General features: G+C 40.0%; 2 protein-coding genes across 7 annotated transcripts in view; both read left to right on the forward strand.

Moving 5' to 3' along the window:
• The window catches only part of LOC125235312 (disheveled-associated activator of morphogenesis 1-A), a 224,622-nt gene extending 215,752 nt beyond the window's left edge, over positions 1-8,870 (forward strand). For 5 of the 6 annotated variants that reach the window (XM_048141841.1, XM_048141838.1, XM_048141842.1 and 2 more), the window contains 7 exons: positions 112-447; positions 1,184-1,323; positions 1,651-1,812; positions 7,219-7,398; positions 7,755-7,878; positions 8,449-8,560; positions 8,742-8,870. In XM_048141841.1, the coding sequence (XP_047997798.1) occupies positions 112-447; positions 1,184-1,323; positions 1,651-1,812; positions 7,219-7,398; positions 7,755-7,878; positions 8,449-8,469 (963 nt within the window). In that variant the 3' untranslated portion in view covers positions 8,470-8,560; positions 8,742-8,870. Of the gene's footprint in view, positions 1-111; positions 448-1,183; positions 1,324-1,650; positions 1,817-3,437; positions 3,453-7,218; positions 7,399-7,754; positions 7,879-8,448; positions 8,561-8,741 lie in introns of those variants that run through there. The other variant, XM_048141843.1, reaches the window with a different exon arrangement.
• On the forward strand, positions 8,588-11,271 carry LOC125235628 (disheveled-associated activator of morphogenesis 1-like). The gene is made up of 4 exons (XM_048142225.1): positions 8,588-8,596; positions 8,742-8,870; positions 10,040-10,202; positions 10,973-11,271. The coding sequence occupies exons 1-4, from the start codon at positions 8,588-8,590 to the stop codon at positions 11,269-11,271; spliced, it is 600 nt and encodes a 199-aa protein (XP_047998182.1).
• Positions 11,272-24,577: the final 13,306 nt, after the last annotated feature.

The raw sequence follows: 24,577 nt of genomic DNA on the forward strand, positions 1-24,577 counted from the left end.
ATGTATGAAGTTTCTAAATGACTAAATGTGTGATTGTAGTCAAAAAATGGTCACTTTTAAAATGTTTTCTCTACAAGTCGGAATTTACCCAGTGTTTGTATCGTACCCTAGGTCAGCAATCTGAAGAGCGCCGTGATCTCTACCTGCAGCGTGCCGCCCCCTCCCCCGCCCCCCTCCCTCTGCCCGCCGCCGCCGCCCGCGCCCGCGCCGCCCGCCGCCCCCATCCCCCCCGCGCCGCTCGCGCCCGCGCCCCCCGCCGCGCCCAAGCCCAAGAAGAACGTGCCCACCCCCGGGAACCCGCTCAAGAGCTTCAACTGGAGCAAGCTGCCCGACACCAAGCTGCATGGGACCATCTGGCAGGAGCTCGATGACACCAAGCTGTATAACGCGATGGACTTGAACACTATCGATAAGATGTTCTGCGCTTACCAGAAGAATGGAGTGCAGGTAAAGAAATAGCAGTTTTTAAAAAGCCGAAACATACATAAAAAAAATACTGTCTGCGATGAAACGAATTAAATGAACTTAAACTCTACAAAACTATAAGAGCGTTTTAACATTATCCGATCCGATGTCGGATGTAGCGAGAATGTCACAAGTAAAAATCAAAAATGGCGTCTGATAGAATATCGGTCCTACCATATCCGATATCGGATCGGAAAATGTGAAAACGCACTAACTAATACATTATTTTCTTATAGAAATCATCCAATATAATACTATTAATAACAACGTTCTTATACATAAAGTATTTTGTTAGATACGCGGTATTGCACTATCCCCGACGCTGTGTCACTCTCCAACCCTTCACTTGTCTTCACTTAAAAAAATCACGTCAATTCGTCGCTCCGTTTTGCCTTGAAAGACGGACAAACAAACAGACACACACTTTCCATTTATAATTTTAGTATGGATAACTGCAAGAAAACAACGCCTGACACATTTTTACACAAATAGGTCAATTTTCCTGTAAAGGACTGCTAAACCGACTATAAACAAAATTAAAATTTGTACTTTTTTTCTTGATTTTAAATAAATAAATAAATAAACCGACTATAAACAAAATTAAAAACCTGATTAAAACAAAAATTTTCACAATATGTTTGCTATAGCATTAAAAAAATTCTACGTATGTCGTATAATAATAATTATGTTATAAACCCAAATTTAATCTGTTTTCCAGAATGAAGGCTCAGTGGAAGACCTAAGACAACTAGGCTCCAAACCACGAACGAAAATCCTATCCGTCATCGACGGTCGCCGCGCACAGAACTGCACCATTCTACTGTCCAAACTTAAGATGTCCGACGAGGAGATATGCCGGTATTTATTTTTTTAATTGTTAACTGTTATTACTATGAAATGTCTTTTAACGGCGTTATTGCCATTATGGAGAATACTCCTTTAAAACATGAGGTTTGTAGAACAAAAAAACGTTAAAACTAATTTTAAGTGCCACTTTTATGAAAAACACATTTACTTTTTATGTGAAACTACATTCATAAATAGTGATTAAAAAATAAATTTTTTTTTGGGAAAATTTCTTGATCTGTACCTATACCTATAGCATTTTTTCTTTTTTTTGGCCCCAAAAATGCGTGGTTCTTATGTTTCTTCCGCTTATTTCCTAATGATATTCTTGCCTTTCAGAGCGATCCTGCGCATGGACAGTGGCGAGCAGCTCCCGATCGACATGGTGGAGCAGCTCGCCAAGTTCACGCCGAGCGCCGAGGAGGCAGCCTTACTGGAGGAGCACCAGGACGAGCTGGACAACATGGCGCGAGCTGACCGCTTCCTCTACGAGATCTCCAAGTAGGTAGCGTGTGAGCGGGACGGAAGTTAGTGCCAGGAGTGAGTGGCGCAGTCGACACTACTCGATTACACCGCTCCACTGTATTATACTGTGGCGGGCAGCTGCCCATCGACTTGGTGAAGCAGCTCGCCAAGTTCACGCCGAGCAGCTTACTGGAGGAGCACCAGGACGAGCTGGACAACATGGCGCGCGCCGACCGCTTCCTCTACGAGATCTCCAAGTAGGTAGCGTGTGAGCGGGACGGAAGTTAGTGCCTGGAGTGAGTGACGGAGTCGACACTACTCGATTACACCGCTCCACTGTATTATACTGTGGCGGGCAGCTGCCCATCGACGTGGTGGAGCAGCTCGCCAAGTTCACGCCGAGCGCCGAGGCAGCTTTACTGGAGGAGCACCAGGACGAGCTGGACAACATGGCGCGCGCCGACCGCTTCCTCTACGAGATCTCCAAGTAAGTCGCGTGAGAGGGACGGAGGTTAGTGCATGGAGTGGGGAGTGACAGAGTTGACACTACTCGATTACACCGCTCTACTGTATTATACTGTGGCGGGCAGCTGCCCATCGACTTGGTGAAGCAGCTCGCCAAGTTCACGCCGAGCGCCGAGGAGGCAGCCTTACTGGAGGAGCACCAGGACGAGCTGGACAACATGGCGCGCGCCGACCGCTTCCTCTACGAGATCTCCAAGTAAGTAGCGTGAGCCGGACGGAAGTTAGTGCATGGAGTGGGGAGTGACGGAGTCGACACTACTCGATTACACCGCTCTACTGTATTATACTGTGGCGGGCAGCTGCCCATCGACTTGGTGAAGCAGCTCGCCAAGTTCACGCCGAGCGCCGAGGAGGCAGCCTTACTGGAGGAGCACCAGGACGAGCTGGACAACATGGCGCGCGCCGACCGCTTCCTCTACGAGATCTCCAAGTAAGTAGCGTGAGCCGGACGGAAGTTAGTGCATGGAGTGGGGAGTGACGGAGTCGACACTACTCGATTACACCGCTCTACTGTATTATACTGTGGCGGGCAGCTGCCCATCGACTTGGTGAAGCAGCTCGCCAAGTTCACGCCGAGCGCCGAGGAGGCAGCCTTACTGGAGGAGCACCAGGACGAGCTGGACAACATGGCGCGCGCCGACCGCTTCCTCTACGAGATCTCCAAGTAAGTAGCGTGAGCCGGACGGAAGTTAGTGCATGGAGTGGGGAGTGACGGAGTCGACACTACTCGATTACACCGCTCTACTGTATTATACTGTGGCGGGCAGCTGCCCATCGACTTGGTGAAGCAGCTCGCCAAGTTCACGCCGAGCGCCGAGGAGGCAGCCTTACTGGAGGAGCACCAGGACGAGCTGGACAACATGGCGCGCGCCGACCGCTTCCTCTACGAGATCTCCAAGTAAGTAGCGTGAGCCGGACGGAAGTTAGTGCATGGAGTGGGGAGTGACGGAGTCGACACTACTCGATTACACCGCTCTACTGTATTATACTGTGGCGGGCAGCTGCCCATCGACTTGGTGAAGCAGCTCGCCAAGTTCACGCCGAGCGCCGAGGAGGCAGCCTTACTGGAGGAATACCAGGACGAGCTGGACAACATGGCACGAGCTGACCGTTTCCTCTACGAGATCTCCAAGTAGGTAGCGTGTGAGCGGGATGGCGCTAGTGCATGGAGTGAGGAGTGAGGGAGTCGACACTACTCGATTACACCGCTCCACTGTATTATACTGTGGCGGGCAGCTGCCCATCGACTTGGTGAAGCAGCTCGCCAAGTTCACGCCGAGCGCCGAGGAGGCAGCCTTACTGGAGGAACACCAGGACGAGCTGGACAACATGGCGCGCGCCGACCGCTTCCTCTACGAGATCTCCAAGTAAGTAGCGTGTGAGCGGCACTACTCTATTACACCGCTCCACTGTATTACACTGTGGTGGGCATGTAAAGGAGGAGATGGAAGGAGGAGAAAGGATGGTGTGTGTAACGTACAGTGCACACTACAGGCAGCTGCCCATAGACGTGGTGGAGCAGCTCGCCAAGTTCACGCTGAGCGCCGAGGAGGTTTCGCTGCTCGAGCAGCATCAGGACGAGCTGGATAACATGGCGCGTGCCGACTGCTTCCTCTACGATACCTCCAAATATGTACCCCAGTAAAAACATCCTTAGTCAAAGTACAATCTTGCCCGTGGATTACTGACACTGTCAAGTTCATGATGCATCTGCGCGACACTGCTGCAACAGACTTTCACAAAAATCCGAATGATATAAAAAAAAATATTACAAGGACCTTAAGTCTGTAGTGAACAAGGCTTTATATTTCGAAAAGGTGGCTTATTTTAAACAAAATATAAATAGTAAAATAAATGACCCTAAAACATTATGGAAAAATCTGAAATCGACAATATTACCCACTAAGAATAATGAATTACCTTCAACTTTCAATAATCCTTGCGTAATAAATAAACATTTTCTTGACCTGCCGGGAACTACAGATGTAACTATGTCACAGTTAACCTATTTTGAATTTCACAGGCACACAGTATTCCATTTAAAAACAATTAACTCGAGTGAAGTTACTAAAATAATTAGGAATTTAAAGTCTAATGCAGAGGGTGCTGATGAGATAAATTTACATATGCTTATTCTTACGCTTCCTTACACAATTGACATTATGACTAGTTTAATTAATAAGTCTATTCTATCATGCACCTTTCCTGATATTTGGAAGTTAGCAGTTGTAAATCCTCTGCCCAAAATTCCCAACCCTGTTACTATTAAAGATCTTAGGCCAATTAGCATACTCCCATGTCTGTCAAAAATAATGGAGAAAGTTGTCTGTGCACAGTTAACTGCCTACCTTGAAATGAAACTAATAACATTTTGCCAGACGTCCAATCGGGTTTCCGGAAAGGACGTAGCACCACAACTGCTTTGCTTGATGTCACTGACAACATATTAGATGCTCAGGATAAGGGTATGTGTACTCTTTTAGTGCTCCTAGACTTTTCTAGGGCATTTGATTGTATAAATATAGATCTACTTCTATCAAAGCTGGCTTACTATGGTTTTGATCAGAAAACTATACAATGGTTCCATAGCTACCTCAGTAACCGATGGCAGATGGTCAAGGTGCGCTCTGGTGACGGTTCCTCACTTCTTTCAGAAAAAGCCAAGCTTAACCGAGGAGTCCCACAGGGATCTGTAATCGGCCCGCTCCTATTTGTTCTCTATTCTGCAGACGTTAGGTTTCACATTAAACACTGTAGATACCACATATACGCAGATGACATTCAGATCTACTTATCATGTAAGCCAGCAGAGGTTGACTATGTTATAGAGAAACTAAATTATGACCTCGCAAGTATAGCAACCTGGGCTAGACAAAACTGCTTAGTGCTCAACCCAAATAAAACAAAGTACCTTATCTTTGGCAGTAAGCAACAACTGGCGGGTGTCAGTATGTCAGTGAATATTATGCTGATGGATGAACCAATTGAAAGGGTGTATGAAGCACGGAATTTGGGACTTTTAATGGATTGTGGACTTCGTTACGAGAAGCACACTGCTGAAGCTGTAAGAAGTTGCTTTTACAAGCTAAAGGTATTATATAAAATTCGCCCATACCTTAGCGAAACCTTGCGCATTCAACTGACCGAGTCGCTGGTACTGTCAAAACTGAACTATATGGATATTGTAACTGGGCCTAGGCTTCTGGCTAAAACCAAGAGACTCATCCAACGTGTTCAAAATGCTTGTGCTCGCTTCTGTTTTGACATTCCGTTGAGAGCACACGTCACTCCATTTCTCAATAGTCACAAAATTCTCAAAATGCAGCACCGTCGTAAACTTCATCTGGCTTGTTTGCTTTTCGGAGTTATATTTTTATACTTAAGTAAAACACCTGCATATATTTTTGTTAAGTTATCTTGCATCAAGCTCCGCGACCGCCGCAATTGTGGAATTCATTTGCTGACGCCACGCCATGCTTCGGCAGCCTTCCGGGGCAGCTACCGGTATAACGCTTCAAAGTGTTGGAATAATGTCCCACCACCTATGAGGAACCTGCAAAGTATTTATAGTTTCAGAACAAAGCTCAAACAATACATGCTTAGCCACCAATTCAACCAGGAAACCTGCTTACATGATACAAGTTGCCTGTAGTCTCTGTTTTTACTTACCACATAGTTTATGTTCCGTCTGTATTGCCATGGCGCACTTCATTCTGAAATATTCTCAGCCTTTTATTGATATTAATTAATAATTTAAGTTTGCATTGCCAATTTTTGTTTGTCCTTGTACTCGTGCTTTTTGTTATGTCATTTTAGTTCCCGTAATGGCCGGATGGCGCTAGATGTAGTCATATTTTAATGTACAGCTATGACGAGTCCGACCCGATAATATTGTGTAATAATGTAATGTCTCTTATAAATCTTTGTTGTCTTTTGCATACTTTCTTTTTGCTATTTTTTATTTTTATTAGTGTTGTATTCATAAATTGTTACCTGTCGTGATTGTTTTCACCGAATGGCCTCATCGGAAGACCAGCGCTGGAAGTCGCCAGCAACATGCTGAGATGAGACCATTTCGTGGCACTTTTGTCTGTTAGCCTTTGTGTGTATGGTTACTTGTTTGTGTGTCGTTAATTTTTGTGTATATTATATTGTTATCGTCGTTGTTAAGTGCTTACGATTAAAAAAATATTCTATTCTATTCTATTCTATTCTAACGTGTGAGCGGGCCGGCGCTAGTGCCTAGAGTGGGAGTGACGGAGACAACATTACTCCACCTGTGTACTGCCTACTGCACAGAGCGCACATGTTTAAGAAAGACAGAGATAGCCCTACACAATCGGGCTATTCTTAAATCGTAGGCGCCTACGGCGCCCTGCATACTGCGTAATCGGGTGAAATGTGACATGCTTCTGTCGGGCTCAGTATTACCCACCATAGCACAATATTACTAAGGGCGACTGCTATGCCCTTTACACTACAAAATCGGGCGAAGCCCGACATTCAGAGCTCGTGCGATAACGAAAAAGTAACAAATAATATCTTTTATTTAAAAGCCATAAAAAAAACTGTTACTGTTAACCTATAACGTAATTTTTACAAAGTTTTCATATGAAAGAAAAATCATAGGCTACTTGCCTTCTAGTCAAATCAGCGTCTTTTTAAGAACTGTCAAAACGAATTTGAACGACTTGCTTATATGGAATCGAATTGAGTGACGTCACGGTCAACTCAGTTACTTTATATATTTCTACCTGACTTATTAAATAGAAATTGGATTTAAAAATAACTTCCGTCCATGTTTTTCTTATAATTATCTGATGCTTTATTTCGTGCATGGTATACAATAATTTATTTTAACTACAGTCAAGTTCCCTATACTTGAATTTATTGTTAAATCCAATATGTCTGTTCCAGAATCCCTCACTACTCCCAGCGCGTGCGCACCTTGCTCTTCAAGAAGAAGTTCGCGGCCGCCGCCGCCGAGGCGTCGTCTCGCGCCTCCACTGTACTCCGAGCTGCCAGGGAGATGACACGATCCCGCCGCCTTAGAGCATTGCTAGAAGTTGTGCTGGCTCTTGGGAACTACATGAACCGGTATGGAATCCATTCATATAGGCTCAATAACACCATCAACTGTTGGTATACTAATAGTTCGTCCTTTTTGCCCACCTAAGTTACCATTCTTTGTCGGACCTATCTTGTCAATGTTCTTCTTTTGAAGTGTTCTGCTTTTATAGTAGATGTCGCTAGGGTATACTTAGGTCCATATGATAGAAATATTACACAAGAAAAGGCATGATTGCAGGCTTACAAATAAAAGTGGAAAATACTATTTTAGGTGATTTGGAATTCCGCTGCGCGGTAATAGGTGGCAGTGTAACGTTCTCACGATAATGCCGCTAGGTGTACTAGAAAACGAGTTAAATATCAATCTGCAACTTCTTTTTCAGAGGAGCGCGCGGCAATGCGTCAGGCTTCAGGTTGACGTCACTGAACAAACTGGCCGATACCAAGTCGAGCGTCACACGCAACACTACACTTCTGCATTACCTCGTGGAACTGCTGGAGACACAGGTAACTGTTGTACAACTAGGGCATACAACAACTCATCCGAGGTAATATATCAAGGGCTCGAGATTTCCGTCTTCTGGTTGTCGTTACTCACCAAATGGCCTGAGACCAAGTCTAGCGTCAAACGCAACAACACTGCTGCATTGTCTCGTGAAACTGCTGTAGACACAGCTTCTGTACTTCTTGTTGTATTACAACTAGGGCGTAAAGCAACTTATCGCTTACTCGCGGTTTAGAAGCCAAGGATAAAAGGTGAGAACAACTTAAATGTAAATTTTACGAATTTGAGCTGATTAAAAAAAAATTACCTGCTTATCTGATCGGACTCGGTACTCGGTTAAGAGTTTTTAGCAACTTGTAAAGTCGATATCGTATTTCTGAAAAGAGATAGGAAGACGCCCCGTTACCTGACTTGTTATTTATGTCCGGTTGTGTATTAAATTGGGAGGCATACTGACATTTTACCGTTACGCCTGTCTTGTTATTTATGTACGGTTGTGTATTAAATTGGACTAATGCGTTGTCATAAGCTTTGAGTGTGCCGTCTCATTGAAAGCATTCTATTTGTTTCAGTTCAAAGATATCTGCTGTTGAAGAGGATTTACCACACGTCCGCGCAGCTGCGAAAATCTGTGTGGAACAACTTGAGAAGGATGTTGGCGCCTTAAGAACTGGCCTGCGAGAGGTAAACGTTAATCATCATGGGTTCATGATGCTTGAAGTGAATCGGTACGCGCCATCATAGTAATCAAAAAATCCCTGTCCCTGCAATCTATTTTTAGTGCCACAAAGAACTTGACCTATCTATACATGTATATATTTGTTCCGATTATTCTCAGTTGACATTGTAATCTGTACTCATACAGGTCCAACGCGAGGTGGAGTACCATCTCTCCCTACCTTCCCCCGCGCCGAGCGACGCGTTCCTGCCCGTGATGCGAGACTTCCACGCTCACGCCGTGTGCTCCTTCACGCAACTCGAGGACCTGTTCCAGGTGAGTTCCACAGGTCACACTTAGGAACATCGCGAGCCATCTGTCCCTACCTTCCTCTGCTCCGACGCGTTTTTGTTTCTGTCCATGACGAGCGACTTCCACTAAATAGATAAATGATTATAATTTTGCCTTTTACATTAAGTTCAAATTCCGACCGCGCAACGCTAAATGTCTACAATTATATTAAAGTAAAAGTGCGCTCACTTTCTATCGCGTAACTCGTACCTTTTCTGACGATATAGGGTTGTCTCTTTTAAAAAAATAATATAATCTTAATATTGAATTACTACCTTTTTTATATTGCTCTACTTTACCTCGAAAAAAACTAAGATATATCTTAGTGGTATGTAGGTTTATTTATTGTATTTGTGTATGTTTATTTTATAATAGTAGGTATCGGCTTGACGTATTTAATCATTACAATCTCATACTGGCTTTATAATCTTGTGCACCAATCTAACTGAAAGAAAGAAAGAAGAAAATGATTTGCCCAATGGTTGACTGGTAGAGAATGCCTTAAGGCGTTAAGTCCGCCATTTGTACTTTTTATTGGTAATTTGTGCAATAAAGTTTAAATAAATAAGTAAGTACCTTAATTGAAACAGGCCTGATATTAACTACTCAAAGGCCTTGTATTTTTTTTTAATACTACGTCGGTGGCAAACAAGTATACGGTCCACCTGATGGAAAGCGGTCACCGTAACCTATGGACGCCTGCAACTCAAGGAGTGCCACATGCGCGTTGCCAACCCATTAAAACTTGTACACTCCTTGCTGTGTTAAAACGCACAGAAAAAAGGAGTGTACAAGTTCTAAGGAGGGCTCGGGTTGCCGACGACTCAAAGGAAGCCGGAACAAATTAGTTCCGTAGGTCCATCCGTCACCAGCACACCGCACCCTCGTTGAGCTCTGGCAGCCTTACTCACCGGCAGGAACACAACACTATGAGTAGGGTCTAGTGCTATTTGGCTGCGGTCTTCTGTAAGGCGGAGGTACTTTCCCAGTTGGGCTCTGCTCTAAATTCGCGCGAGATGATATCCGCTGTGCTGTGCCCTATCACACGAAGCGGAATATCATTCGCTATGCCCTACCTCCTACCAAACGTTTCTTCCAACATACCTACAGAAAATAAATATAATGATTATCATAATTTTCTCTTATTTCCTCAGGACATGAAGAGCCGCCTAGAAGCGTGCGCGCACGCATTCGGCGAGGAAACTAGCGCCTCTCCCGAACAGCTGTTCGGAGCTCTGGACCAGTTCCTCACTCAGCTGGTCGAAGCTAGAGCAGAGTGCGACGCGCAACGACGGCGCCGAGACGAAGAGGAGCGACGCACCAGGCATGAACAAGAGGTATACACACTATTATACTAGTGATAAAGTCTATAAGTGTGTCGCTTAACTTCAAACTTGGGTATTACCCAGCATAATGGATTTCATTCTGCTACTGCTGTATGTAACTACCAGAGCCTGGATTTTCCACGGCAGAACAAAACACTATCGTAATCTAACGACAAATAGGTACCTATTTGGAAAACCATTATCCACTCTTATGCCTGCCCCTTTATGGGATACGGGCGTGATTGTATGTATGTATGTATGTATTATCCACTCTGTTTTGACGCAAAATCGAAAAAAGACGTCGTTCGTCTCAGAGAAGCCTGACTTCAGTTCCAATATTGATTATGCGCTTCTCAATAATCTGTTTGTAATCTATTTTCAATAATCAATAGAATCACAACATTATTTTCGCCGCTCAGTAAGTCTATTCTTAAAACACACATATACATACGGCTTATTGCCCATGCCACACCTCGGACACTGGCGATCAAATATATAAAAGAGGTGCGTTCCTAGCACACAGTCTAAGCTCGTGTAGGTGAACGCGTACTATGCTTGTATGTGTGAAATATGACAGGTCGACTGTTTGCGTTTTTGACAGGCGGTAACTGTGAGGTAACCGAGAGGGGGTGGGCGGCACCTTCAGCGGGGAGCAGGAGTGGCCACGCTGTATACGATAGTACTCTTTATTATAATGTGCCCATGCCTTTCTTATATGCGGCACCTTGAAATCATCAAAATTAACCCTCATTTCTCTTCCAGCTCAAAAACGCACAATGGAGCGCAAACAAGCGTCCAGCCTTCTCAGCTCAGTCGGCAAGTCCCTCGGCAAGTCTAACGGCGATTGCAACGGCCACAGCGACTCGTCTCGAGACTCCACGCTCACCAACGGACAGAAGGGCGAGTTCGATGACCTCATCTCTGCGCTGCGAACAGGTGATGTGTTCGGTGATGATGTCGCCAAGTTCAAACGATCCAGGAAGACTTCTAAGCAGAAAGGGAGGGATTCACCACCAAGAGCCGTGTGTCGAGAGGATTCTAGGGAGAGGTCTAAGAACTGAAGGAGTGAAGTTTCTACAAAGCGACTGATAAAGCGAGATATGCTTTTAAACAGAGGGTGTGAAATTATGTTTCTTGCAAAATATTTATCTTGAACAAGAAAACATTTGACGTACATCAAACAAAACGAGAGATCTAAGAATTGAAGCAGTGTTTTACGCTTTTCAGAGCCATGTGTAGAGAGGATTCTAAGGAGAGGTCTAAAAACTGAAGGAGTGAAGTTTCTTTGAAAAATACTCCTGATAAAGCGAAATATTGTTTTGTTTCTTATACAGTGTCAAGAACAGATAGAATGCACCAATCGAAAATAATCTTATCGCTCTTCTATAATACGCCTGGTAAAGCGAAAGATGGTTTTTGAAGAGTGTGTGAAATTATGTTTCTTATAAGACCTTCTTGGTCAAGGATTTATAGAATACAACGAGATAAATCCGGACCACCCACCTACCTAATGTGGACTGCGTTTCGTACTGCCCTCCGGAACGGACCTATATAATCGTCTATTACAATCAGGACTCCTGAAGAAACTAATTGGTGACGCCTGGAATACACCATACAATCACTGTTTCCCAGAGGGGAAATATTGCAAAAAGGCCAGGTCAGAAGTACTCGAAACCGACGAGCGTGTATGAGAAACGTTATGAAAGTGTGTGAAGCGAAAGTGGTCTGCCAAAATCGTAGTAAATGGAAATCCCTGATATCTGCCTGCCTCTCTGGGAATACACCAATCGAAAGTCTTTGCTGTTTGCTGAGAGTCAGTAATATCAATAATATCTCTCATTTATGATCTTCTGTATCCAACTTGGTGTCGAGAGTTGAGCGCATTTTAGATTGCGAGTCAGATCATGGACATCGCTTAGATACCTCCTAGTTCCAAGGCTGACTTTTCATGTATGTGGTTTGTATGAAATCGAGCGCTCGCGTTCATCAAACTTGGAGGTTTCTGAACTTAATGGGTCAATGTGTGTGATAATTATGATTTCACTCTGCGTTGCATCTATTTAAATTTCTGTTTCAATTGACTTTTGTCATTGACCAATGACCACGGCCTCAGATGAAAACCGATGCATGTAAAAATGTATCCTGTAGAAATAATGGCGAGAGATTTGGCATTTTCTGCATGATTTTAAAAAAAATATGCCAAATAAGCCTTTGACGCTTCGCCACTGGCGTGAAGAAAGGATTTTAGAAGAATTAAACGGGTGAATCAAAATGTTTATGGTCACTTTTCTCTGACTCTGACTGACGTTTAAAAACCATAAAACGTGGTTTTACAAGGACCCAGTATTATGTAACCATGGCAACGACAAGAAAGTTGATTCACCCAATGTGGGATCAGGAAGCTCAAGTAGTCACAAGTGTAAATAAAGTTAACCAAGTGGAAGTGATAGAGGTCGCTAGTGTGACAACGAATCGTGAAATCCGATGCCATTTTGTTTTCTAATCAATTCGGTGCCTAATTTTGAATTTGGAACGTTTTCATTGTCTCTTCCAACAGAACGAAGACTGTACGTTATTCCATAGACTTTGATTTTAGAACGTTATCTTATAAGCGTTTGTGTGATTTGAATAACCATAGAGTAGCGTGTATTGTTTTTTACTCGAATTTTATAAGTATTTACAGTAATCCAACTATACTCTGGCAAACCCTCTTTGTCAGTAGAAAAAGCCGCGATCTTTTCCATGAGAGTATAATAATTATTCGCGCCTAAATTTTCAAGTGAGCTGCCTTCCTTGTACTGACGAAAATGGCTTGCCAAACTATATACAACTACCCTCTTGTGTCTCATGGTTGGAGAAATGCCTAGACCATTTTGGCTTGCATTTTAATCTATGTTTAGATTTAGGCCATTTTATTAATCCTTAGCGTAAGAAAAACGATTTCTCCAACTGTCAGGTCGCTAACCCCATAGTTAATACAGTATTTTAACATATCTTTGAGGTATTTTGGACGAGTATTGCTTATTCTGTTTGACTGTTAGGGAATTGACTGTATACAAAAATTTTTTTGATTGTGAAAGATTTGTAAAGTCTGTGAAAAAAAAAAGATAGTTTAGCTATGTTCCTTATACGATTAACTACTAACGAAGAGTGCTCTTCTGTCCTCTTTTATTCCATTTTGCATCTCTTTTACAGTCGATATTTCTGTCGTATGTATGTACGTAACTTAGTGATATGCATGTTGCGAAGAGTTTCCACAAAGTCGAATAATTGTAGGGAAATTTAAAGAAAAGTTTCACTGGAAAACCAACTTTCTCTTTGAAAAGAAACGTGGCTTATGAAAATGAAATATGAAAGGATTCCACTAGAAGAAACAAGTTCATATATTTGTATAGGGGCCAAGCGTGTCAGATTTTGTACTGAAGTTGTTACTTGCCTGTGATTTTAAATATGTCTCAGGCCCTTGAGTGTTCATAATTTTTGTGTTGTTTCAATTAAATATCACGTAACGAGACATTTTTAATGTTTTTGTTGATTTCAACTTACAAAAAGTGACTTCCGAAAGCTGCAAGCTGCGATTAAAGACGGACAACTCAGTGGATTTTACTGAGTTCTTTTGACGCTAAGTAGATACGTTTGCTTGATCTAATGGAGGATGCCTAAAGTTTTTCAATTTCGTGATTTTGGAAACTTTTCGTCAACAGATAGGTAGGCTTGTCACGAGATTGGCATATTCGCTGTCAGCTTAGCACGTTCCTTGTCTGTCATAGAGTGAGATAAAAATGCGAGTATGTTAAAGTCGTGGTAAGTTACAGTATAATGTAACTGAGAATCCTTAATATAGGAATTGACTGTATCTGTGCCGATAAGATTTTGACATTTTAATACTTTGATAACAAAGTTTTCGATACATTTACACCGCAACAAACATTTTAATTTAATTTAATTCTGATTCTTTGTAAATATAATTTTAATTTATCAAAATTTGTTGAGATTTTAATAAGTAATTTATTAAAACGCGTGTAAGAGAGTTTAAATTGTAAATTTTATGTTTTGTTCAGTATTTCTTAAGCGTATAGCTGTGCATGCAACCAGTCTTGTTCCAAATGTTTACAAGCTAAATTGTATGTGTTTTATAAATAATCTGCAAAAAAAATACATAATTATAGATGTAGTGTGTCAGTTTTTGTCGAAAGCGTTCGCATTTTGTCGTGTTATTTCGGTCATCGTTAGTACTCCTTGTACTATGACTGACTGAAATCGAATGACTCGTTCGTGAGTTGCGTGATTGTACGAAGAAAAAACATTACTCACTACATCTGTATGTCTTAGTACTTATGCCTAAAGAGTTCTCAAGATTATAGTGTAATTTCTTACAGAAATAATGATAAATAGCCCTTAACACTGATAAGTCGGAAGGATTTCAAAGGCAAAAATCAAAGATGGTGGCTTAAATGTATGGGATATCGGTCCGACATCCGATATCGGATCGGATAATGTGAAAACGCACTTATTGGACCCTTTAAGCGTAGAAAGCGATCATACTGAGCAACTTTTACTAGTCGTGTGAAAAGAGTTTCCTTCGTATTCTTACGGAAACGTACGAACGTGTTATGCTATTTCAGTCAGTCTCAATACAAGACGAACTGATACTGTTTGAACTAAGCATGACAAATACAAACGGTACCGGAGAAATAAGGAAAATATTTTCGCACTATATCTGTTACCCTTGTGACTAATGGAATCACGAAAGTTGTTATTTTCTATGAAAACTAATAAAATATAATAAAAGTTGTTCGATATGACTTTAATATTGCAGGTTATAAAAAACATCCTGTATACTTTAAAAGATACTGTTTAGTCTTTTGCTGTTAAACATTTGGTACGAGACTCAATGATACGTGTTGTTGTACATTAATATATTGTACCTTAATATGAACACTATTTAATAAAAACTTGAAACATTAATTGTGTTTACCTTCATTAACCCATGCTCCATACATTAATTAGTTTTGCAACACTATTTGCAATCATAAAACCAACATATGTACTGCTAAAAATATTGGTGCCTGATTCTCACAAATACCAAGGCTAATTTATATAGGACTAGCTTTTTCCGCGGCTTCGCTCGCGTTAGAAAAAGACAAAAAGTATCAGACAAGCTCCAAGTAAGTTTTCATTTAAGCGTTAGTTACGCAAGCACTTGCTAAAACAAGAGTTCGAATAATATCCATCAATATTATATGTATTTCATTGTAGGTATTATATGTATGTATGTATTTAAAATATTTATTACAAATATCTATTTATGTAAAAGTATGTGTAGTCTATACATATATGCTTTTTCTTTTTAGTGCATCACCATTTTGTTTTCTCTGCACCATTTGTATTGAATCTCTGTTTGGCCCTATGGTTGACTGGTAGAGAATGCCTTTTAGCATTAAGTCTGCCATTTGTACATTTTTGTGTATATTTGTGCAATAAAGTTTAATTAAATAAAATTCGTCGCTCCGTATTGCCGCGAAAGGCGGACCAACAAACACACATACTTTCCCATTTATAATATTAGTATGGATTTACAGTCTCCATACTAAGAATCGTTCCTCATTTTCTAGCGCCATCTATTAAATACTATCATAACTACACGGATGATGCCTACAAATTTATTTTTTTTTCAAAATGTATTGACGTGATAACATGATATTAAAATAAAGAAGCATGTCATTTATTCTTATAAAAAATAAAAACACGCAAGAATATTTTGGCCACTTCCAAGCTGCGAAACAGCGCCATCTAGTTTTAAGTCTAAAAGGTACACACATTTCAGGGGTACGCTTTTTTGTATGGGCTTTGTCTGTCCCGTATTATAATTATGGTCCTTGCAAATACTATAAAATAAATAGCTAATCAAGTAAATATTTTGAAACTTCGAATCGACCTACAATTATCTAAAACAGTTCAACTTTATCATACATCCAGTAAATCCAGAACTTTCGGCCTAGCCAAAGTGACAATCGTTGACGGCACGTGACGAATCGAAACGCAGTGTGGCTCTGTCGCGCCACTACAGCCGGCATAGCTGAAATGAAAACCGTTGGCGCTAGACGCTGATCGAAACAAGACAGTTGAGCATTTCTTTTTTTTTTGCCACTTTTATGAAGTGTGATATTTTTGAAAAAAAAAAATGCTATTTCTACTCGGAATTACTAGCTTTTTCAATCCTAGTAGTTAAAAAAATTGTCCCATACGATTTTTTCTTATTTTGTTACCATTTTCCGTACATGTTGTATGGGGTAACAAAAGAGGAAAGTAACAAAAATGTATGGAAATTCTGGGACACTTTGTCTCCCAGTGAGATTGAAAGTACTCGTGATTCGGAGTACATTTGACCTAAAATTCCCTAAAACAATCAAATTTTTTTTATTGGCAAAAAAAAGAAATGCTCAGTTAAGGCTACGCTTTTTAAAGCATATTGCCAGTCCTTCTACACGTGCAGTCTATGGGTTAGCTATACGCAGCGGGCATAGTTACAGCGCTCTGAGGGTGCATTATAATAACGCGTACAGGGTGGTTTTCGGGCTGCCGCGGTACTGTAGCGCCTCGGGTATTCGCGGAGGGACGGATCGATGGCTTCCACGCGATCATAAGGAAGCGGTGTAGCTCGATGTTGAGGAGGTGGCGCGCCAGCTCGAAAGCCATCCTGTGCACGCTGGCTGACCGGTGGGACTCACCGTTGCTGAGGCATTGGGTTCAGCTACATGCCCCAATGTGTGTAAATTTATATTAATTTTAATTTTATGTTTCTTTACTAACCAGGGTGGCTAGCCGAATGGCACAATCGCTCACGAAACGCTCACGAAACGAAGCGCTAGTAGATATCTATCTCTATCGCGCTTGCGTATTGGCGCGACAGAGCCAGCGGCGTATCGCTTTCGTTTGGCGTCGGAGAAATGCCATTCGGCTACGGGGCCTGATCTAAGTGTTAATGGATTACTAACAAAATATGGACTTTTGTTCGAAATAAATGCTTTTTGATTTTGATTTTGATTAGATTTGAAACAGTCAGGGTACGTAGCCGAATGGCAAAAACGCTCACGAAACGAGACGCTCGTAGATATTATCTATTTCTATCGCTCTTGCGTATTGGCGCGACAGAGCCAGACTACCTTTCGCGGCGTTTCGTTTTCGTTTCGCGTCGCAGAAATGACATTCGGCTACGGCACCTGGTGTCTGGCAGAGCCAGACGGAAGAGCGATAAATATAAGTTCCTACGATAACGATATTATCGTTAGCGTTTATGCATTTGGCTATGAAAGCCCAGAAAAGCTAGCTGGGCATTTTCAGAAATTGGGACCCAAAATGAGTGACAGTTGTTAACAAAAAGTTAACTCGCTGTCAATTTTGTAACGACAATTATTTAAGCATAAATTTTTTCTAAAAATATACTGTTTTCACGTTCTGAATGTAGATTATCGCTTATCCATACTAATACCTATTATAAATGGGAAATTAATTGGGATTATAAATGGGAAAGTGTGTGTGTATCTGTTTGTTTGTCCGCCTTTCACGGCAAAACGGAGCGACGTATTGACATAATTTTTTAAGTGGAGATAGTTGAAGACATAGAGAGTGACATAGGCTAATTTTTGTCTCTTTCTAACCCTCCACTACCCTAGAATGGGGGGTGGAAGTTTGTATCGCGCATTTTCAATTTTCAAATTTAAAACGAGCGAATCCGTGGGCAAAATCTAATAGTTTATATAATTAACACAAAAACAATATTTAAAACTAAGTAATTTTGGGTCTCAATTTCTGAAAATGCCCAGCTACGTTATTACGTTTACGAATCGTAAGCGACTGTGACGTTGGCTAGGTAAGCTACTCTTAGCTAAGACATTATTACGATACACAATAAAAATAGCTATTTGTATTGTGTATCGTAATAATTCATCCTTCAAAGGAATGCAGGCTTCCATATGTCAGACAAGTTGAGCCTTCTGTGGGATTTACGCGTAAGCCCTTAAACCCTTCGAGTTCCTAGAAAGGAAGAAGTGGAATAATTCATATTGTCGATATTGGGTTTTTATTGAGCGTGATAGGTAAGTATTAACTAAAGAAACACAAGATTGCACGTGGCATTTTGAACTAAGAGCCTGAGCTCTCGAGCTGAGCTGAGTCACACCTCGGACACTGGCGATCAAATTATGAAAGAAGCGCATTCCTAGCACACAGTCTAAGCTCGTGTAGGTGAGCGCGTACTATGCTTGTTGAAATATGACAGGTCGACTGTTCGCGTTTTTGACAGGCTGTGAGGTAACCGAGAGGGGGTGGGCGGCACTACCAGCGGGGAGCGGGAGTGGCCATACTGTACGATAGTACTCTTTATTATACTGTGGCTGAGTCTTAGCGGCTCTGGAGCCGCGGCAGACCTTCCTAAAGTCTGATCAGAAATATGACTATTGTCAGGAGGGCGCTGTTTTTCTGATGTATGGGGTGACAGTTCAGTTTAGTATGAAGAAAATAGGGGTCCATATTGGCTCATATAAAATTATTTATTATAAAATTTTTGTTTATACCGATTTATGCTCCGAATGATCATTCCTCATAATTTTACTTATGATAATTTTGTTTCATTATTAGCAATAGTACTACTATCACTGTTCATAATAATTAATAATCATTTAGCCGAAAATTTTTAATCATAAATTCTATAGGTACAAATATTTAATAACATTCATAATTTTGTGTTTAAGAAAATCATTCATCATAAAATTATTTAAAAAGTTTTGGGGAAGTTCTATGAAAAACTTGTGCCATTTATAGAAGCGTGCTTGGAGATTTTACAGTGACATATAGGTAGTTTCAACTCAGTTGAGGCCACGCACACTATAACACTGTCATGTAATGATTGAGATTTTGAAATTAGTGTTCTTATGTACCGACTGCAGATTCAACAGTAAATTTCTTACAGAAAGACCAAAAAGTTTCTATTTACTATTTTGTTAAGAATTACGTCTATAGAACAATTTTCAAACAAGACAGAAAATAAAATATCTCGTATGTGATTAATTAATTGTCAGATTATGATTGTAATATAAATCGTAGAAATCAAAGATAATATGTAGTAATTTGCCTTATTTTATCATCGTAGCTGTTAAAATGGTGTTTACCTATTTTGTCATTACTTATTAGCAGACATACTTAGAAGTCGCGGTAGCAATAACGTCAATTAATAGGGACATCCTTCCGATATAATACTTAATTGGAAGTGAAATTTCATATGAGCTATAAAGTTCACCGGATAATTTAATTTAATAAAATAATATTGTTTGTCCTTAGCAAAATTTTATTCGTGCCACCGCAACTTCCAACTAGTAATACTGAGTTCACATTTAATAGCGTCATGAGAAAATTAAACGAAGAAATAGCAGCACTTGATAAAGAAACGTTTCACAGTATTTTCAGAAAAACCCAAGAAAACGAAGAAAGATATAGGGAAAGAGAACCTATGATAGATGATTTAACCGAAAACCAAAACCTTATAATCAATCCTAACGAATCAGATGAAGATATGCCAAGTGACGGTGGTTTATAAAAGGATTGGTTCATTATGTTTTACTGCTTTTAATACCATTAATGATAAGTATATCAATAAATAATAATGTTTTTCAAAAATATATTAATCGTTTTTTTACATTCACTCACTCAATTCATTCATTAATTTTTTTGCAATCAGTACTAATCTTCATTTAGCTGTGTGTGTTATCATTCACTTCAACCTCCGTGGAATTACCTATATACAATTTACATTAAAAAGTCGTTTCTGGTTTGCTCACAGTCAACCTAACACGCTCCTCCTCGCTACGCTCGTCGTCGCACCTAACTAGACTGTCACATGTGATTTCTGATCTGTTAACAATAATATAACGATAAATTATATTAATCGCAAACGTTATGATCATTAAGTATATAAACATTAACATTAGTATAAAATGTATTTATGATGAATGACATTATGAACATAAGTCATTCGAAGTTACGATAGTTATTAACATAAAATTGTTATAAATAATGATCATTATAATGTTAAATTGTATGAGAAACATTTTCGGACTACCAATAATCTATATACCAATTTTATATGAACTTTGGCGCACCCAGAAAATAGTTATGAAATTCCGCAAGATGGCGCGTAGTCATCTATTTCTGGTCAAGTTTTAATTTTCTCGCCTCAATTAAAAACTCTTTGATAAGATATCTGACCTCCTTGTCTGGTGGTTTCGAAAAGATTTAAAAATTAAAGTGAAGTGACACATTAGGTCAAAGTCAAAAAGAAAATCACGATCACGTAGGTATGAAAATTCGTCATTACTTTTAAAAAATCTCGTATCTCACGCTGTTCCTCAAAGTTAAAACGCAGTAAGTCTACATGCATTCCGTACATAAAGTAGTGACGAATTAATCCATACTAATATTATAAATGGGAAAGTGTGTGTGTGTTTGTTTGTCCGTCTTTCAAGGCAAAACGGAGCTACGAATTGACGTGATTTTTTAGGTGGAGATAGTTGAAGGGATGGAGAGTGACATAGGCTACTTTATTTCTCTTTCTAACGCGAGCGAAGCCGCGGGCAAAAGCTAGTATTAAATAAACTAAAACCGAACCAGTGAAGAAACTCTGCGGTCAAGGAGGGAACCAGTGCACCTTATCCAGTAGGTAAGTTATTCCACATCCCCAATGGGATAAATGTAATTCGTGTCGACATTTAATGTGTGTCCGCATATTAAATAAACTTTCCTGATTTTTATATAATAAGTTAAAAATGTATTTGTGAATAAGTTTTTTAAAAATGTATTTGCTCACTGTATGGACTTTGGTCTGAAATAAAGATATTTTTTTTTTTATGCAGGTATGTGTTAGAAAATACGGTTAGAATTTTTTAACATTATTTCCAGCCCTTTTTTGACGGCCGTAACTTTTACCAGATTCTAGAAAGTCTCTCTTGCTTACCTTATAATCTCAAGCTACATGTTAAAAATATTTTAAGCGGGTTATTCACGTGTTAAGTCGATATAGCGTTCGACATGTTTCGATCCATTTTCGAGGATCTTTCTCAAGAGTAGCGGTCGCTTTACATGTCGAGAGCGCGACGCATACTGCGGGCGCTTGCTCTGTGTGCGCGGCTGCTGAGGGCGGGCGGTGAAACATGTCGAACGCTATATCGACTTAACACGTGAGTAACCCGCTTAAAATATTTTTAAATATGTCAAGCTACATGTGTTACATGTTACACATATGCATATACTGCTATCATGCATCTCGCTCATTTGTTTTCGTTTCAGCGTTTATAATATGTACACATTGTGTTATCCTTATCTTAACACGGATATGCTTCGAGTCATTGGATTCTAAGGCCACTTGATAGTTCATTCCTCCAGTTCCTGTTCCTTCCTGTTTTTATTGAATTCCGTTAACTTTAAGGAAAGGTTCTTTAGATCAAAAAATAATAATTTCTCTAAGAAACTAGCGTCTTAACTCTTACGCCTATCGAGTTATTAAAAAAATAAATATAATTACTGAACGCGTGTACGCGCCTTTACCAATTCCTAATGTTAAATTTGTTTTGACATGTGCCGTCAATCTCTTGACACTAGCTTGAATGGGTCTCTCACAGTTAAATTCATTTATTATGTATGAAAATGATGAAAAATTTTTTTTTGCGAATGTAACTTAAAGTGATATACAGAATGGTTCCTGATAATGTACATTTAATTAACAAGAAAAACACGGTGTATAATTATTTTGTCTTCACTAGTAATCCCGCAGTTTACCACCGTCATACCGATCACCGTTTATTATCCTAAACAAACACCCTACGTACAGTGAGCTGCGAAATGATATGGAAAAATATGAATGAATACATTGATAAAGCCCACTCTTCCTATGTGAGATATGGGGTATGCGAAGGGGTGTGATACACATTTTCAAAAACGTAATACAGGGTGGGCCAGTGATAAATTCACTTTTGTCTCGACCTCCTTTGTCAAAATTACAAAACATTGGCATATAATAATGGTGTCATTTAAAAGAAAAAAAAAACCGGCCAAGAGCGTGTCGGGCCACGCTCAGTGTAGGGTTCCGTAGTTTTCGTATTTTTCTCAAAAACTACTGAACCTATCAAGTTCAAAACAATTTTCCTAGAAAGTTTGTATAAAGATCTACTATTGTGATTTTTTTCATATTTTTTGAACATAGGGTTCAAAAGTTAGAGGGGGGGGGGGGACGCACTTTTTTTCCTTTGGAAGCGATTATTTCCGAAAATATTAATATTATGAAAAAACGATCTTAGTAAACCCTTCTTCATTTTTTAATACCTATCCAACAATATATCACACGTTGGGGTTGGAATGAAAAAAAAATCCGCCCCCACTTTACATGTAGGGGGGGTACCCTAATAAAACATTTTTTTCCATTTTTTATTTTTGCACTTTATTGGCGTGATTGATATACATATCGGTACCAAATTTCAGCTTTCTAGTACTTACGGTTACTGAGATTATCCGCGGACGGACGGACGGACGGACGGACGGACGGACGGACGGACGGACGGACGGACAGATAGACATGGCGAAACTATAAGGGTTCCTAGTTGACTACGGAACCCTAAAAAAGTAAATATTTATTCAAAATGGTGTCTTACACGGGAGAACAGCGAGCGTTTTGCATTCAAGCTTTTTATGAAAACAATCGATCTTATGTGTCTGTTCGTCGGCGTTTTCGACTTGAGTTCGGATTCGGGGTGATATTGCTTGGCCTCCCAGGAGCCCTGACTTAACTCCAGCTGACTTTTTTTTATGGGGTTACTTAAAGGAGAACATTCGCCAAGAAATCCAAGCAATATCTCCGCAACTTCTGACGAAAGTCTTTCAAAATTTACAAGCAAGGCTGGAAAAGTGCCGCAACCGCCACGGACGACATCCTGATGATTTAATTTTTAAAACGTAAAATGTATTTATTTGACATAATTTCTAAATATACTTTTTATTTCAAAACCACAATTATTTCAATTTTCAAAAATGCATTTATCATTGGCCCACCCTGTATATTCCAATTGCATGTCTAGTGGTATCCTTAAAACAAAAATGAGATAAGATAAGATACGAGAGATAAATGTTACAAAAATGGTACAGAGAAGCGCAATTCCTGTTTTCCTGCAGATTAAATTTGGTATACAAACATGTTGCTGTCCCCTCACACGCTTCAGACATGCATATTAATAGACTAAGAGCTAATGGTGAAAAACTCTTGGGTACTTCAGCTCAGTGACCCAAAAAGGATCTTCTTTCCACGTCACGCTAGTTGGCTCATCATCATTCTCCTTGCGTTATCCCGGCATTTGCCACGGCTTATGGGAGCCTGGGATCCGCTTTGACAACTAATCCCAAGATTTGGTGTAGGCACTAGTTTTTACCCGAAGGGTAAACTAGACCTTATTGGAATTAGTCCGGTTTCCTCACGATGTTTTCCTTCACCGAAAGGTATTCAGCTATATTTAGCTATTTTATAGTTGGGTATTCCGGGTATTTTAGGGCTTTTTAAGAAAAAATCTAAATTTTTAATATTAAACTTTAGATATGCATATCTTTACACACACAGTAGAAAAATAATACAAATAATAGATTTAATGCTAGGAGTATTTTTTACTAGAAATATTGAGAGCTACAAAACACCTCTCGAGTCGAATAATGGTTCCTATGGTAATTCCTTCGTCTAGTTTAATTGAGTTTTTTAACTTATACGAGTAGAGTATTGGAAACCCATACTCGCTTTTCCATGCAAAGCTAAGGATCGCCATATGAAAATAAGTTTTTTTGCAAAAAAATAATTTTTAGCACAAGCTTTTATCGCCGACTGTACCTTTCTTTCAACATTCATCTACTGCTCTCCGAGACGTTTCTAAAAACCCCTTACTCGATGGAGATATGACGTTTCATAACAGAGGTCCTATGACCACCTTTCTGCTCCATCATCAAGTTAGCTCCACGATACCATAATATTGCACTGTCACATGATTTACATAATGTGTGCAAAATTTCAGCTCAATCGGAAACCGGGAAGTGGGTCAAATTTAGCTTCTACGTTTTGATGCATACTAACAAAACAAGTGAAGTTGAATAAAAGCTTTTAAAAATTACAAGTCATTATCAGTTTAGTAAGTCTTCTGCATTTTGAAATCCATTTCTACCCAAATAACAGCTACTTAATATCAGTTATTATTTATCTATTCGATTACAAAATCGATTTTTCGCAGTATTCTAAATAGTCTACCTGTCTCCAGGGTTACCTCTTCGACTATATCGTCGACACTG

The sequence above is a fragment of the Leguminivora glycinivorella genome, chromosome 17, assembly GCF_023078275.1.
Source record: "Leguminivora glycinivorella isolate SPB_JAAS2020 chromosome 17, LegGlyc_1.1, whole genome shotgun sequence".
Classification (NCBI taxonomy): Eukaryota; Metazoa; Arthropoda; class Insecta; order Lepidoptera; family Tortricidae; genus Leguminivora; species Leguminivora glycinivorella.